General features: G+C 37.9%; 2 protein-coding genes across 2 annotated transcripts; one reads left to right on the top strand and one right to left on the bottom strand.

Annotated features, from left to right (window-relative positions):
* Positions 1-1,623: 1,623 nt before the first annotated feature.
* Positions 1,624-6,377, bottom strand: unc50 (unc-50 homolog (C. elegans)). The gene is made up of 6 exons (XM_079263909.1): positions 6,298-6,377; positions 4,746-5,017; positions 4,503-4,623; positions 4,292-4,431; positions 3,741-3,848; positions 1,624-2,165 (listed from the first exon to the last, which is right to left on the bottom strand). The coding sequence occupies exons 2-6, from the start codon at positions 5,011-5,013 to the stop codon at positions 2,029-2,031; spliced, it is 774 nt and encodes a 257-aa protein (XP_079120035.1). The 5' UTR covers positions 5,014-5,017; positions 6,298-6,377; the 3' UTR covers positions 1,624-2,028.
* A 1,375-nt stretch (positions 6,378-7,752) lies between these two features.
* Positions 7,753-14,611, top strand: ndufs1 (NADH:ubiquinone oxidoreductase core subunit S1). Its single transcript, XM_079263675.1, has 19 exons — positions 7,753-7,831; positions 8,926-9,002; positions 9,287-9,378; positions 9,646-9,753; positions 9,859-9,935; positions 10,044-10,125; positions 10,213-10,343; positions 10,432-10,617; positions 10,772-10,906; positions 10,999-11,113; positions 12,140-12,285; positions 12,367-12,495; positions 12,631-12,760; positions 12,833-12,993; positions 13,427-13,581; positions 13,675-13,850; positions 13,932-14,066; positions 14,143-14,215; positions 14,306-14,611. The coding sequence occupies exons 2-19, from the start codon at positions 8,930-8,932 to the stop codon at positions 14,395-14,397; spliced, it is 2,196 nt and encodes a 731-aa protein (XP_079119801.1). The 5' UTR covers positions 7,753-7,831; positions 8,926-8,929; the 3' UTR covers positions 14,398-14,611.
* The last annotated feature ends 1,732 nt before the right edge of the window (positions 14,612-16,343 follow it).

The raw sequence follows: 16,343 nt of genomic DNA, 5'->3' as shown, positions 1-16,343 counted from the left end.
CCAGCAAGAGTCCTACCAATAGAGGGCTGGACTGAAGGACAGCACAGAGGCACTAATCATGGCAGCACTATATTATATAAATAAATAAATATATATATATATATATATATATATATATATATATTTTTTTTTTTTTTTTTTTTTTTTTACATACATATATACAAAATTATCGGAGCACTAGGGACTGTGTCCCCCACACTGGAGAAAGAGGGAAAAGTTATTTATTTTAATATATTAAAACTGAAACTGCGAAGCCTTTTTAAGAGATGAAACGGCATACTTTGGTTGTAACCAGTGCCGTGCTTATATGGGTTCCTGTTGCCTTTCTGTCTTCTCCAACCAGTCTGCCAACTCTGGTTTAATATCTGAAATCAACAAGGCTTTGAAATTTGGGATGCACCAATCCACTTTTTGGAAGTGCCGATCCGATGCCGATATCTGAAATGTGAATATCAGCCGATACCAATATTTGCAGATACCAAATCTGTTCATGTGAATATTATTGTGACTATGGTTATTACTGCTGTTATAAGTGTGTAAGATTTCATTAGGTTGTAATAAATGACCCATCCTTTCTGAAGTTACCTCACCAATACAAATATAATAACATTACAGATCTAACAATTTCAACAAGTTTTATTTTGATTTGGCACATTTTACCTAAATACAACTATAAATGTGTGGTTTTGAAACAAAGATCTCGCTTTTAGTGTAACAAAAAATGTCACATTTTAACATTCAAGACATTTATTTCTTTTAAAACATGTCTGAAGCATGTCATCAAACACATCTGCGGGAGCTTGACTAGTGTGGTATCGGTTCACTTTTATTAATGCCAAGTACGAGTACATACTCTTGGTATTGAGCTGATACCGATACTGATATCAGTATTGGTGCATCCCTATTTTAAATCCAAACAAGTTAATGTTTTTCTCTTTTTTGGACCATTCTCTGTCGACACTAGAGATGGTTTTATGTAAAATTCCCAATAAATATTCAGTCTTGGAAATATTTAGTCCAACAATGTGTTCAAACTCACTTCAATCCATTTCTTTCTCAGTCTGATCCTGTTTGAACTTGATGACAAAATGCATCGAGTCGCTTTGCAAGACAGATAGAAATCATCTGTTAAACTGGGAAAAACCACCTCTAAATAGACTTAACACACTTTTGTTATTAAAAGTACAAAGAATGACTCATATTTCTCCAGTCTAAATTAAATTCTTGCCTTTGCTTTAAATTACTGCCACACAAAAACCAAGATATGACCTTTCATGTATTTTAGATAATTGTCCTAATTATCTTTCTAAATAGTTTTTTTTAAGGCAGCCACAATAACTCACTCTGTTTAAGAGCATAAATGTCATACCATGAGAATTTTCCAAAAATTGAATGGGAATAGTGGAAATAAAAACAGCAGGAACACATTGAAGCTGAATGAAAGTGTGGTTTGGACGTTTAAAGACATCGACACAGACAGTGTGTGTTAATAAAACCCTTTAATGAAAGTGCTTTGGAATGTACACTTTAAGAAATAAAAGAAAGGGAGCAAAAGTTTTGCATCCCGTCTTTCTTGGCTTTTCTTTATCTCTTCAATAAACAGGATTTGATTCGTTTCTCAGTCCTTCTCTGTAAAGAAAAATCAAAGGAAGCAAAGTCTTCCTCCTCCGGAGCAATCCTCTGTGTACATTATGCAGCCTGACAGAGTACTATTTACAACTCAGACAAAACAATAAAATCTGTGTCTCATCTGTCTCCTTGTTTCTGTACACTCGTACTGAGTGTGGAGCTCCAGCTCGACATGCGAGCCAGACAGAAAATCAGGTGAAAGTTGAGCAACAGTCTACCTGCTCAGCGTCAATCAACCCGGAATCCCAGTTCACTGACAGTCAGCCAGGAGTCCCTCTCATCCAGGCACTGACCGAAAGCAGCTGGAAACGGATTCACTGCCACACAGATGTAAGCCGAGGACAGGTTCTGAGTCTGGCCTGCAGCCAGTCCAAGTCCAATCTGAACGTCAAACTTATTTTACTGGACTCTGTATTTGTAGAACCAGCAGAGACCTCTGGTGAAGTTCCAGCCCAGCGAGACAGAGAGGATGTAAATGAGGCCGAGCAGAGCGAACGGATAGAGCAGCACTACAGTGTTTGACAGGAAGGGCAGAGCTGTGAGGATTAAAAAGGAAATGACTGGTTACTACTTAAATAACTCCTGAGACCCACTTTGTTTCTAACAGATCTGGCAGAGAAGCAGAAACTCATCTCTGTCCAGTTTTCACTCAGATTCTGCCATACTGTGGTTTCTTAATTAGTGCAGCGGTTTTCAAATGTTTTTGAGTTACAACCCCCCATAACATGTTAGTGTTCGCAACCGCCACACACAAAGACTGAGTGATTAATATTAATGTGATTTATGACATAGTCATGCTGCAGCATCCTCTAAATACAAGGCTGGAAAACAGCCTGAATCTTCATAAATAAGGACGATAAAGTGGTTTTGGAAGGATTCAGTTCAGCACTGTGAAAAGGCACCTCCATGCCAGAGTCAGCTTTTCTCATGGAGACAATGCCAAATTCAGATGTTTCATGTGGTATGTGCCAACTTTTTTGTTTAAAACTGACATTTTGACATTTCAAACCCTGTGATATGAAAAAAATACAGAAATTTTCAACAAGCAGAGCTTTAAATTATACAGAACTCCAGCCATCTTGTTTCTGCAACAGTTACAGGTTTGGTTTTTATCTGTATTTGAGAGTTACTCTGGGCATTGTTTATTGTGCAAGGTCCTCATTGCATGTTTCGTTGTAAAATGTCCAAATGTGTATTACGTGGTTTAAGTTTTACATTTTAAGTGTCAAAAAAATAAAGGTGCTGATTTCACAGATTTATCTCTGGAATGAATGGTTTGACAACCCTGATAAAAAAAAAAAAAAACGTATTAATTTGCTGAATGTAGGCTATATATTTTTTTTAAATCATCTGTTGACCCCTGAAATGATTTCACAACCCCCAGTTTGAGAACCATTGCATTAACGGATGGTGTTGACCACTAGATGGAAGCTAAATCAAGATAATACCCAGAGTAGACTGGGATTTTGTTATATCACCTTTAAATTTACAACAAAAAAAAAAAACTTCTGAAACATTTGTTTTCAAGTCCAACAAAAAATAGTTCATTACTTAATAAGATAAAAAAAACACCTAAAAAAAATAAAATGAAATATTATTTATATACAATTTTTCTCACCAAAGTTAGATATTGCTTCACAATTTTTTTTTTTTTTTAATTTAAAAATTTTTTTTTTTAAATTTATTTAAAAAAAAAAAAAAAAAAAAAAAAAAAAAAAAGATACTGCTTAACAGGAAGAATCCATCTGGTCTAAGTGACTTAGATAAGCTGGATGGACAATACAACACAATAATAAAACATGTGATGTGTCAATGAAAGGACGTTTTAAGGGATTCAAGATGGCTAGATGTGCAATGTGCATGTTTTCAGTGAACAAAGGCTGGAAATGACCCGGTCTCTGTTAAAGCTGATGTGGACGAAACAAGTCTGAAATCCCAGGACAATGAAGAGTGAATAGATTCACTGAGACTGCTCTGAAGCTATTCTACATAAAAGAAAGTTGTATAAAATAATAAACTTCAGAAACACTATTTTTGATGCAGGTAGACATATAATGTCTACCTGCATAAATAAGTAACTTATAAATAAGTTTCATGTGCAGGAGACTTACCATTGTATCCTAAGAAGGTTATGTAAAGATAATAACCAATGGCAATCAGCCACAAAGTGTTCCCAACAAAGTATCCCAGGAACCACTCTGAATTTATCACCACAAGATCTGAAACAGAAAACAACAGTGTGTCAACTGTTGACCTGCACCAAAAAACATCTTTTAAAAAAATCCTGTGATATTTAGTGTGTTTTAAGAGAGACAGAAGTGAGAGCACTCTGAGTATGGATGATTAAAAGCAAATCTAAGCTAAAACCTAGATTTCCTCATCTGCAGTGTCTATGCTGCAGCGGTTTCAACTATTTGTTCTAAAATGCAATAAGCTGCAAAATGGTGACGCAACAGAATCTAATCTGCTCTTCTTAAGTTCCAAATATCCTTTAGCACAGCTCAACTGTCAGTATCTTCTGTCCGCTTCTCCGAAGTCTAGATAAATCATTAATATCTCACAGAGCACAACTTTGAGGGAAGAAAACAAAAAGAAACAAAGAGCCTCAGTAGAGAAATGTTAGACAAATGGACCTAATATAAAAGAGATGCTCTCTACTCACGGTTGATGAAAAAAAGCTGTAGAAAGTGCAGGATGACTAGAAGTGGATAGAAAGCATTGAGGTGAACATCAAACGCATAGCCCCACTCCACATCAAAGTTTCTGCTGGGATGTTTCAGCAAATACTTGTTGCTAATCAGCCTGGAAAAGGGCAAAAGTTTGTTAGTCCTTTTTATTTTACCCATACAATCCCATACAAGCCCCATACCTACCACATTAGAGTTGATATAAGCAGACCAACTCCTATGCAGTCAACAAACACCACCCACAGGAGCAGTTTCAGAGTCTCCAGCACCCCCATGTCCAGCACGAGGCCAAAGCCAATTGTTGACACTGCATAGCAAACAAAAACAAAGCGCACATAAAAATGAATATATGAAAGTCAAATTCATGAGTCAACTATATTTTTTTACACTTTCAATTGATTAATTCAACCAAAAGATATATAGATTTACCACACAACCAGATGCTGAGCAGGACCAAAAATGCAGGATCATCCCTTGCCCACTGATCCTTGGTCTGTTTTCTGTAGTGAAAGTTACGATAGACCCTCTGTGGTGATGTAAACAAGTAAAGCATCTGCCACAGGGCAAATTCAAAGTCCATCTGTCGGAAATGTAGCAGTCGCCGCAAGTACTTGTAACGTTTAGCTCCCGCTGTGTGGCGTGCAGCATCCCTTGAGCTCAGGGAACCATTACTGTGTGGAGAGGTTGTAGGCAACATAGTGCTGAAAATCAAATTAGAAAGCCAAATTAGTTACCAATATTCAGAAACATGAATAAAACAATTCCTATAAATACAATAGGTTATATCATCACACACTTGGGGCTTCTTTTTGACGACTTTTAGGATCTAATGTAATAATCTAATGTTTTATTTAGTCTGTTCATACAGTTGTGCTTATATGTATTCAAACCCTTTCATTAAAGAAAAGGCTGAATTTACAACAGTCACTCAAATAACTGGAGACTTAAAAAAGGAACAATAACTTATTCATTAAATCGAGTTGAAGAAAGAAAAAAAAAAAAAAAATTGAAGAGCACTTTTATGTTGAACAGTGGGACAAAATACCTGTCAACAGGTGCAGAAGTCTGACTGAGAGGAACAGAAAACACCTGACTGTAGCGGAAACATTAAAGGATTGTTCAACTAAATATTAGTTTATGTAATGTGTAATAAATTATCTTGTTTGTTTGTTTTTGTTTTTTTTAAAAAATATATATTTCTATTGAACCAGAATTATAAAATAATGTAATGATTTTTATTTATTATTACTTTAGTCCATTTCAACTTATTTTACAGACAGATGTTTTTTTTTCTTCTTTAATGAAAGGGTATAAATAAATATGAGCACAACTGTAATTTCACAGACTAATATAACAACTGAGCAGTACCCTAAGATGTTTGAGATTATGTATTTCATTTGCAACTGTACTTAGGCAATAAGGATTAAAGGGTTTAGTAAAATTAGTCCAAAAACGTGCTAAAATAGAAGACATGTAAACAAACCCATAATAAAGGGAATACAAACAGAAATGATGCATGTAATTATCTATACACATGCCAAACATTTTAGCTAGTGTGAATAAATTGTAGATTGAGGAACACACGTTTCCAGCATGTCTAAGAGCTGTTTACAACCCAACTCTTTATGTAATACTTGTGACATGCTATCAACTGAGTTGGCAGAGTAACACTGCAGGTTTATGCCACACTGAATAAACGACATCCAAGACTAAATATTATTTCTAAATTAATTTAGACACACCAGTTAATCAGGTTAAGTACTGTACCATAAAGGTTACACCTTTTGTAAACATTGATATCTTCTATTTCCTTGTTAGTTGACGATGTTTGCTGGTTAGCAGTTAGCTTGTTGCTAACTAATCTAACAAGAGAGGCCGAGTTCTGCTGTATCAACAACACAATGACGTTAACATACCGAGTAGCGTTTTTAGATAAACAGCTTAACTAGTTAACACTGTATAAAAAAAAAAAAAGATTTACCTGCTTTTGTTGTACTAGCTCACGACAGAAAGCCACAACTCTTGCTCGTTTCTGTAGTTGTTTGTGGATGCTTCCTGAACTGTCGCAAAAATGCACACGTAGATACTTCCGGTAAGTGCGGCGTGACTTCTGGGAAATGTAGTCTTTTGATGGAGGGAATGTAGTCATTGGCGTCCGTTTTTTTTATTAAACGCCTGAAGTGTTTTTGAGAAATGTTTCCATAATACTGAAAATATTTAATATGTTTTCTGACAGACTAAATACAATTTTATCATTTACACCACGGTATTTGTTCATAAATGTTTAGAAAGAAAGAAAGAATAAAATGAGGAAGAAATAAAGAAAGCATGTGACTTTAAACATGATTTTTTTCTAATCAGAGACACCATATGGAGGTGGGTGGGGGGGGGTAGTTTGGAATAGTCCAAGGGCCCCACGACTTGATAGGGACCCAAAAAGATGTACAAACTATATAGGAAAATCATTAAACCTTCATTAAAAATAATAAAAACTTTTTTCAAAGGTTTTAATAAAATATAGCAGTAATATAAATTGATAAACCACTTGTATTAAAATAAGTTGTCTGCACTATGATTTAACCTTTTTCTAGGGCACCCAATGAAATACCTTCAAATTAGAAATATTAACGTAAACTTGTTCTTCTGGTATGAACCAAGACCTCCATTTTGTTGTTACATTAAAAAAAAATAGTTTCATGCTGAATATGAAAGAAAACGAAGTGATCAAAAATAGTCACTTGCCCCATGAAGGGTTAAACACAGCCCTAGATCTTTATTATTCCCATAAAAAGCATTTTATTTTATCAGCTTGAAGCGATTGAAGCAAAAACAAAAATCTAAAATTTTCATTGCCATTCCTGGCGGCACCCCGGATTCTAATTAAAAAATCTATTGCAGATGCTCACTACAGCACAAGAGCAGAAAGTTTCAGGAGACGTGGGAACCCTTTTTAAATACTTTCCATAAGACATGGGAGCAGGACTTCTAGTGCAGCTTTAGGTTTACAACACAAACTATTATTTTACAAGTCTTATGTTCATTTACTGGTTCATGCCTACAAACTAACCCTGACCGAGTAGGGAAACAGGGTTCCAGGTGTTCATTTTCTTCTTTTTCTTTTTTTTTTTTTTTTATTGATTTATTTTCTTCTTTTTTTAAAAAAATTTATTTATTTTTGTGTGCTGTTGTTTTGCTAGGTCTCATTCACTCCTTACTCTCCACTGTACTGTCCCGATGGATCCTGCATCTGCCTACCTCCCGTGGGCCGGTGAAAATGTTTTGGAGTTTTTCTTTTTCTTTTTTTTTGTGTATGGTTTTTGCCAACGAAAATCTCAATAAAAAAAAGATCTTGAATAATAATATTTAAAAAATTCTATTGTCAATTTTGTTTAAAGAAAATTAACCCTTCAATCGGAAGTGTAGCTAAACGTCATATCCGGGAACGGCATCGCCGTATTACTGGTGTTGTAACTAAGAAAAGCGCTGTTCTGGTCAAGAAGGCCAAATAGCTCAAGGTAAGAACCAGCTACATATTATGCACAAAAACGAGGTCATAAACCTTTGTTGTCACATTGCAAGACAAATGAAAAATCAGCTTTCTTGGCCGCATGACTTTAGCTTCCTTCTGACAACCCGGACTGTCTGTGTCCTTGACTGGTACTGTTAGCTAACATTATTAGCCTGCAAGCAAGGACTCCTTACTGCAAGGTTTGTGTTGCCTCACATGTCTGCATTAAATAAAACCTGAAAATATATACTTTATGTGCAATTATGGTGTATCAATATCTATCTAAATTAAATATCACTTCTCTTCAGATATCTATAACACGTTAATTATGTGGCTGAGGGGAACAGCACTTATTGTTGACAGCTAGCTCCAAGGCTTACGTTATTCAATTGACAGACAACAACTTTGCAATTTTTCTTTATAAAGCTTCTGGGTTCGTGTTATTTTCATTGTTATATGTTTGTGCCTGTATTGAAAAAATAGTGAAGATGTCATAGTTGTATAATTGGTTAACAGGGTAAATGTTTTATTACAAAGGAGAAGAATATAAAAACTGAATTTATTCCTCTGTTGTCAGTTTCTTTGGTGTTCATGCTTATTAAACAATTGTGAGTTGCAAATAATAGCTCTAAGATTTATGTGATGAACGTAGTAGTTACATATCCACTTATCAAGTCACTTTCAGGTAATTTCAGGTAACTCTGTGAAGTGTGGAGATCATGATGATGCTCATGAATAACAATATTAGCACATTACTCAAGCTTCTTTAACATTTAAAGAGTCAGTTGTTCAGCCAAATGGAAACGTATCAGCCAGCTATTTTGACAATAATTTAAGTTTATTTGTTTAAAAACTGAATGTCAAAAAATATGTTGAGGTTAGAGCAACTTAAAATTAGTTAACAAAGTAATTCAATGAAAAAAATACTTGTTCAAGAATTTACTTGTCAAATGATGAAATGAATTCTCTTTAAATGTAAAGTTGCATTTGCAATGTTTCCTAAACTTGATTTCCCTGTATCAACACAGACAGCAGATTTATGATGGTGTTTGGCACATTAGCAAGTCAGAATCAAGTTAATTTTTATGTTTTATCTCACAGCGTCATGTTGCGACTGCCGACAGTTGGCCGAGCTCTAGCTGGAGCTGCCAAAGGCAGCCTGGCTCCTTCCACCCCTGGTAAGATCCATGGATGTTCGTGTTTGTTCAGGTCAACGTAATCAACTGCTCTCATTTTGTTTAGGTATTTTTGACAGGCCCTATTGTACATATAGTTAAGGAGAAAACTTATTTTGAGTTGGCATCAGTTTTAATGTTATTATACTCTTGGCAGTTTTAGTTGTATCAGTAAATATTAATGTGGAAAAGTAAAGATTTGCTAATAGATGTTAATGGGTTTATTATGTGGATTGGTTTTTGTTCATTTTAGTCATTTTTCATTTATTTTCAATATGCTTTCCTAGTACGCACTTCAGTGCGTGCAGCCAGCAACATGGTGGAAGTTTTTGTTGATGGAAAACCAGTAGAGGTGGAACCTGGAACTACAGTGTTGCAGGTAGAAAACATCCCATTTTTCTCCACTGCAAACTAAAAACCTCTGTGTCTCATACTGCTTTTGTTTGTATTAATGATTTTGTTTTGGACTTGTGGATGTCAGGACCACAGTAAAAGTCTTGCGACTGTTGGGAAACGTCAACTGTTTCAATGTCTAAGTTGGCATAGAGCTTCACTCAAACACTGTTACGTGTATCATTTGTTGAAGTTTTGGAGTTATGTTGTGTTTTCATTATTTTATACTTAAATTGTTTCTTCTCCCCTTCAGGCATGTGAGAAAGCTGGAATTCAGATCCCCAGGTTCTGTTACCACGAGCGTCTCTCAGTGGCAGGAAACTGCCGTATGTGTCTTGTGGAGATTGAGAAGGCTCCAAAGGTATTTCTCATCAGGCTGCTGTCATGGCAACATTACAACACGTGGGGATGCTTCAGGACTGAAATTGTCGCAGATGTCTAAGTGATCTATATGTGTATTCTGCAGCCTGTAGCAGCCTGTGCTATGCCTGTCATGAAAGGCTGGAACATCCTCACAAATTCAGAAAAAACACGCAAAGCCAGGTGCCCACTTTATTGATCACTTTGTGGATTTTCCTATCATATAATTCAAGCTTCAAACACTTAATTGAAACTGTAGCAAGCTATATTGCTTCTTTTGTTCTTTATCAGAGAGGGAGTGATGGAGTTTCTGCTGGCAAACCATCCTCTGGACTGCCCAATTTGTGATCAGGGAGGAGAGTGTGACCTGCAGGTAGCCGTGAACGTTCATATGAAACTCTTAGATACTCCACCAAAGACATTTTTTTGTTCTTATTATGTTTGTAAACTCTTTTCTTAGGATCAGTCCATGCAGTTTGGAACAGACCGCAGTCGCTTCACAGAAGGAAAACGAGCAGTGGAGGACAAAAACATCGGGCCTCTCATTAAAACCATCATGACCCGATGTATCCAGTGCACACGCTGTGTCCGGTGAGCAACCACAAGCAACGGTATCGACGTCGTGCTTGCTTTGTAGAAAAAGATATATCTTTAATGTTGCATTGTGTGCGTTTTGCAGTTTTGCCAGCGAGATTGCTGGAGTTGAAGACTTGGGAACGACAGGAAGAGGAAACAACCTGCAGATTGGGACATATGTGGAGAAGATGTTCATGTCAGAGCTGTCAGGCAATGTCATCGATGTCTGTCCGGTTGGAGCGCTCACCTCTAAACCCTACGCCTTCACTGCACGACCATGGGAGACCAGGTGGGAGAGGGTTTCATTTCATTCTTGTCTCTTTCATCATTTCCACGTAAAGAAATGACTCTTTTTTTTTTTAACGTCTTTAAGCAAGATCAGATTGTAGATGTAGCAATAAAAAGTTACTTTCAATGCGGCATTGTTCTTTTTATCTTTGCAGAAAAACTGAGTCAATTGACGTGTTGGACGCAGTTGGCAGCAATATTGTGGTGAGCACAAGAGGAGGGGAGGTTATGAGAATAATGCCCAGGCTGCACGAAGACATCAATGAAGAATGGATCTCTGATAAAACCAGGTGATCTATAAATATATCTCAGACAGAAACCAAATAAATACTTGCTTTGATCATGGGTAGGTTTTCATCTTTGCTAATACGTGTTCTGATAGGTTTGCATATGATGGTCTGAAGAGGCAGAGGCTGACCCAACCAATGGTAAAGGATGATTCAGGTCAGCTGACTCCGAGCACCTGGGAGGATGCTTTAACTCGAGTTGCAGGGGCAGTAAGTCCTGGATCTCCGTCTACACATCACCTGTTATTAGTTATTTTATTGTGAAGCTGTCTATTTGCAGAGACTGTTCAACCCTTGTAATGTCACTAGATGTCAGGAGCCATCAAGTGCTGCTGTTTATATTGTCTGAGGAAAAACTGAGGCATAACTGAGGAAAAGTTAATGTTTAATGTGTTACTTTGAGAAGAAAAGCCTATTCTTAAGGTGATGTACTGAAATTTTCTAGGCATTTATACCCCGTGTAGGATGCTTCCAATCCAGCTGCAAAATGCAGTTTTCCGTGTGATAAACATTGAGTGATCTGTGATAACATTCCTATTTGTCGCCTTTTTTGTAACAAATAAGATGACTATCACTACTATGTTGCAAAAAGACCTCCGTTGTGACCTGAAAATGATAAGGAAGCCACTTTCTGTGAACTTTGGACCAATTAGATGACTTAAATTGCTAGCAATGTCCAAGCAGAAGCAGCCAGAGATCACAAAGTGACAAGAAAGTTCTGTCTGTCTGAAAAGATCAGAAATAATAACACAAAAATGGTGCCAATAACAAGTTGAGTTGGTTTGTGAGGATTGAAGGTAATAACAGCAATACAAGGGAAATAAATGTAAATAGCAGAAAACACTTGGAGAAATAAATGGAATTGGGTTTTTTTTGTGTTTCGTTTCTGAGCCATTATTGTTAGTTATCAGTTGAGTTTTGTTGTTCTGTTTGGCCTTCATGTGCCACAACTATTGATATAGTTATTGATATAGACAACTATTCATTCCACATCATTTTACACACATAATCTGACAGCTGAGGCTTTCCTAAAATGTCCATATGTTCACTGTGCTTTAAAGGTTTGAGCCTCTACATGCATGTAGATATTTAAAAAAAAATCGTGGTTTGGAGTTTTATGGGTTTATTGGTGCCATCGTATTGAGCTTGCTTGTGTGTGTGTGTGTGTGTGTGTGTGTGTGTGTGTGTGTGTGTGTGTGTGTGTGTGTGTGTGTGTGTGTGTGTGTGTGTGTGTAGCTTCAGAGCGTGCAGGGCAGTGAGGTCGCAGCCATAGCCGGGGGGATGGCAGACGCTGAAGCTTTGGTATCCCTAAAAGATCTCCTGAACAGACTCAACTCGGAGAACCTGTGCACTGAAGAGGTCTTCCCCATGGCAGGGGCAGGGTAAGGAAATGTTTCTTCTCGCTTTCCTTCAGCTTTGCTTTTGTGTCAGCTGACACGGCTTTCTCGTGGCTCCCTCCTCAGCACTGACCTGCGCTCCAACTACCTGTTGAACACCGGCATTGCCGGCATCGAAGACTGCGACCTGCTGCTGCTCGTAGGAACAAACCCACGTTATGAAGCTCCGCTGTTCAACGCCAGAATCCGCAAGAGGTAATTCATACATCCCATTAAAAACTCTTAAGTTGCTGTTTTAGCAGCAGTGCTACAAAAATATGCAAACCTGTTTGGTTTTCTGATTTGATCTGCCTATAAGAGGATTTGTAACTTCACCCCTTCCTCTACCAGCTGGCTTCACAATGACCTGCGTGTTGCGATGGTGGGTCACAACGTCGACCTTAGTTACACATACGACCACCTGGGGGAGGAGACTTCAGTACTAAAGGAGCTGGCCAATGGCACGCATCCTTTCTGCCAGGTAATCAACTCGCACATTAAGCGATCTCCGGGTTGCCTACTGATTTTAAGCTTTTTGTTTTCTGCATTTCAGGTCCTTGCAGGTGCAAAGCATCCAGTAGTGGTTGTTGGCAGCAGCGCTCTTCAGAGAGAAGACGGCGCCGGCATCTTGAGCGCCGTCTCCACTATCGCTCAGAACGCCAGAGCAAGTAGTGGAGTGGAGGATGGCTGGAAGGTCCTCAATGTCCTACACAGGTACGAAATTGCAATGTCCTACAACAGTGTTTTTTCAACCACTGTGCCATGACACACTAGTGTGCCAGGAGAAATTACCCAATTTAACCTGATTGTTCTAAAAAACAGCTCTGTCTTAATCCAAACAGATCCCAGTGAAAGACAATAATATTCCTTCTTGTGTTTATCTGATTTCTATTCAAGAGGCTTTGACGAGATGGACTTTATATTAATTATATGGACTGGAAAAAAAAAAAAAAAAAAACATTTTGGTTTGTGGTGTGATTTGTTCAGTGAAAAAAAAAAAAAGTGCCTTGGCTCAAAAAAGGTTGAAAAACACTGATCTAGAAACATTGGATAGCAGTCTTGTGGACGGTTGTCTGGAAGATGGTGCACACTTATTCTTGTTTATGTGTGTGTGTGTGTGTGTGTGTGTGTGTGTGTGTGCGCACAGAGTGGCCAGTCAGGTGGCTGCATTGGACCTTGGCTACAAACCCGGCGTTGACGCCATCAGGAAGAATCCGCCCAAAGTCCTCTTCTTGCTGGGAGCCGATGCAGGTTGCATCACCAGAGCGGACCTTCCTAAAGACAGCCTCGTCATCTACCAGGGTATACGCGCATGAAGAGCAACAAATGATAAACCCCTTAAGTCCACTAAATGCTCGGAGATGTTCTTTTCAATGCCACTTCCAACCCCTCCAGGTCACCACGGTGACGTGGGAGCACCAATGGCAGACATCATCCTCCCCGGTGCGGCGTACACAGAGAAAAACGGCACCTTCGTCAACACTGAGGGGAGGAGCCAGCACACCAAGGTGGCCGTCACCCCTCCTGGGTTGGCAAGAGAAGACTGGAAGATCATCAGAGCTGTGTCTGAGGTCAGGAGGAAGTCATTCACACGCTTCGCTCTCATTCCTGTTGCCTCACTGAGTGAAAGTAATGTTTCCATGCGGCTGCAGCTTGCTGGGGTGACGTTGCCCTACAATTCGCTGGATGAGGTCCGATCCAGGCTAGCTGAGGTCTCTCCTAACCTGGTTCGTTATGACGATGTAGAAGACGCAAACTACTTCAAACAGGCTAATGAACTTTCAAAGGTATAAACACTATAATCCTTTTCCTTCATCCATCTTAAGGATCTTGTCTCAAATACTTGTACTTTGTTCCTGCCAGGCAGTGAACCAGGAGCTCATCGCAGCTCCTCTGGTTCCACCGCAGGTCACTGCAAAGGACTTTTACATGACAGGTAATGATGGGATTCACTATAAACATGAACAGCTGCAACTTGAGACAGAAAATTTATAAAAAATAACCTACATGGTTTTTCTGTGTTTAGACTCCATCAGCAGGTCCTCCCAGACGATGGCAAAGTGTGTGAAAGCACTCACAGAGGGAGCTGATGCCGTCGATGAGCCGTCTATTTGCTGATCACCTGATAAAACCTCAGATAAATATAACCGTTGTCTCCTACATCCTTAAACACAAAATGCTTCTCTGAACAAACTCCGTGTTGCTCCATAATTTAAAAATTTCCGCGTTGCTTGTTGTGTACATTTAAATCATTTTCACTCTGGGATCCAGTTTGGTTGAAAAATGTTGAGAAACGTACTAGAATAAAAATAAAAATGTATTTACTCCAGTGGTTTTCATTCTCTGTCTTGCACATGAGTGTCCGGCTCCGGTCCTCGAGGGCTACAATCCTGCAGGCTTTCCATGTATCCCTGCTCCAACGCATCTGACTCAAACTAGGCAGTCATTGTGCTGAACACCATTGGCTGCTGGATTCATCTAATCAAAGCAAAGTGTGTTGGAGCAGGGATACATAAAAAACCTGCAGGACAACGGCCCTCGAGGACCAACTTTGCGCACTTTGGTCATGCATTTTTATCACATATGTCGTGCATAACGCTAAAACATCAAGACGAGCGTCCCACAAACTGACATTCAGCATTTAAGTTTTCTGTGTTTAAAGACTCTTCAGTCATGAGATTGTAGCTCAACTGAGGCATCTTTAAAATATAAAGAAGGACCATGTATTCCTTTTTGTCTTGAGTTTTTGGCCTCAGAATTTGTATAATAAATATGTTTTATGTTATTAACAACAAAGATTTTCACATTATATTTAATATATTTATTTCCAACCGTTAAAGGATTTCAATTAAATAAAAACACTCCTTGATGGTTAATCTTAAGCACCCGTGATTTGGAATGACGATAAAAGACGGGGTTTACCGCATTAAATCATTTCTACATTATTTTATAACCTTAGAAACTTGGTTTAGGATTTGTTTTCATGGTACGCTGGTTTAAATATAGTTCAAGAAAAAAACTCACCTGACAAAAAGTAGCACCATCTCTGCTCCTCTAAGTTAATGGCAAATGTACTACGATTTTATGTTGCAACCCATTGCATATACTGTTTTACTTTAGCAATAACATGTCTATATTGTATAAACAATGAAAGACACCTATTTAATTTTCATCGATTTTATGATGTGAGGAATTCATCTTTTGGGTTAATTTATCAGAATTCATCTTCACACTTCTTTTGACCCGTCAGACATTGTTTAAGATGAGACTTGTAGAAGTATAGGGAGTTGGCCTGGACTTACTCACCAGTACTAGTAACCATAGTAACCTCAGTGGACTCCTGAATCACTCTTTTAATCTAGACATTGAAACAACAAGAGCATCTATTGTACAATAATAAAAAATAAAAAAAAAGAGAAAATATACATTAAAAAAACCCAGTCAGGCTTTTTTTTTCTTGTTGAAGGAGGTGGGAGTTGAATCACACTCATAAAAAAATAAACCAATTCATTGCCTTAATCTACGATGACATCATCATATATGTGTTGTCAGTAGAATAGCGACATGACACTTGTTTTGTAGTTAAATTTTTCATTATTAATTCTGATAAAAGGTTTAATTATGTTTAATATTTGCACAATTTAAAATTGTAAGCAATCATAACTTTACACTCCAGTTTTGCTTTGAGCAAAACAAGATGCAGATTTCATTAGAAATTCACAAGTTATTTCCTTTTTCCACATTTTTACTGCCCATCTGTACCATCCATCCCCACTACTTTGTCTTAAATAAAAACATGAAATGAAAGCTTAAATAAACTGTGGTATCTCCAACATGAAATATATGATTTGCAGACTTTCCAGGGAGCTCTTGCCAAACAATCCTGCCATCACAAGGCGGCTGCAGTGGGAAGTGCTAGAAACCAGTTAAGATATGATGTCAAGGCCGCTGCTGAACCTTATGAGGAACAGGAACAACGCTACCGTCTCATCTCGCTCTGTTTTTCTTGTTGACTTAGTGTTTGAAATAATGTTAATGGTGCAAAAACACCAATTAACAAAGGA

Source organism: Telmatherina bonti (genome assembly GCF_933228915.1).
Source record: "Telmatherina bonti genome assembly, chromosome: 24".
In the NCBI taxonomy this organism is placed as follows: Eukaryota; Metazoa; Chordata; class Actinopteri; order Atheriniformes; family Telmatherinidae; genus Telmatherina; species Telmatherina bonti.
This window is presented reverse-complemented; position numbering and strand designations above follow the sequence as displayed.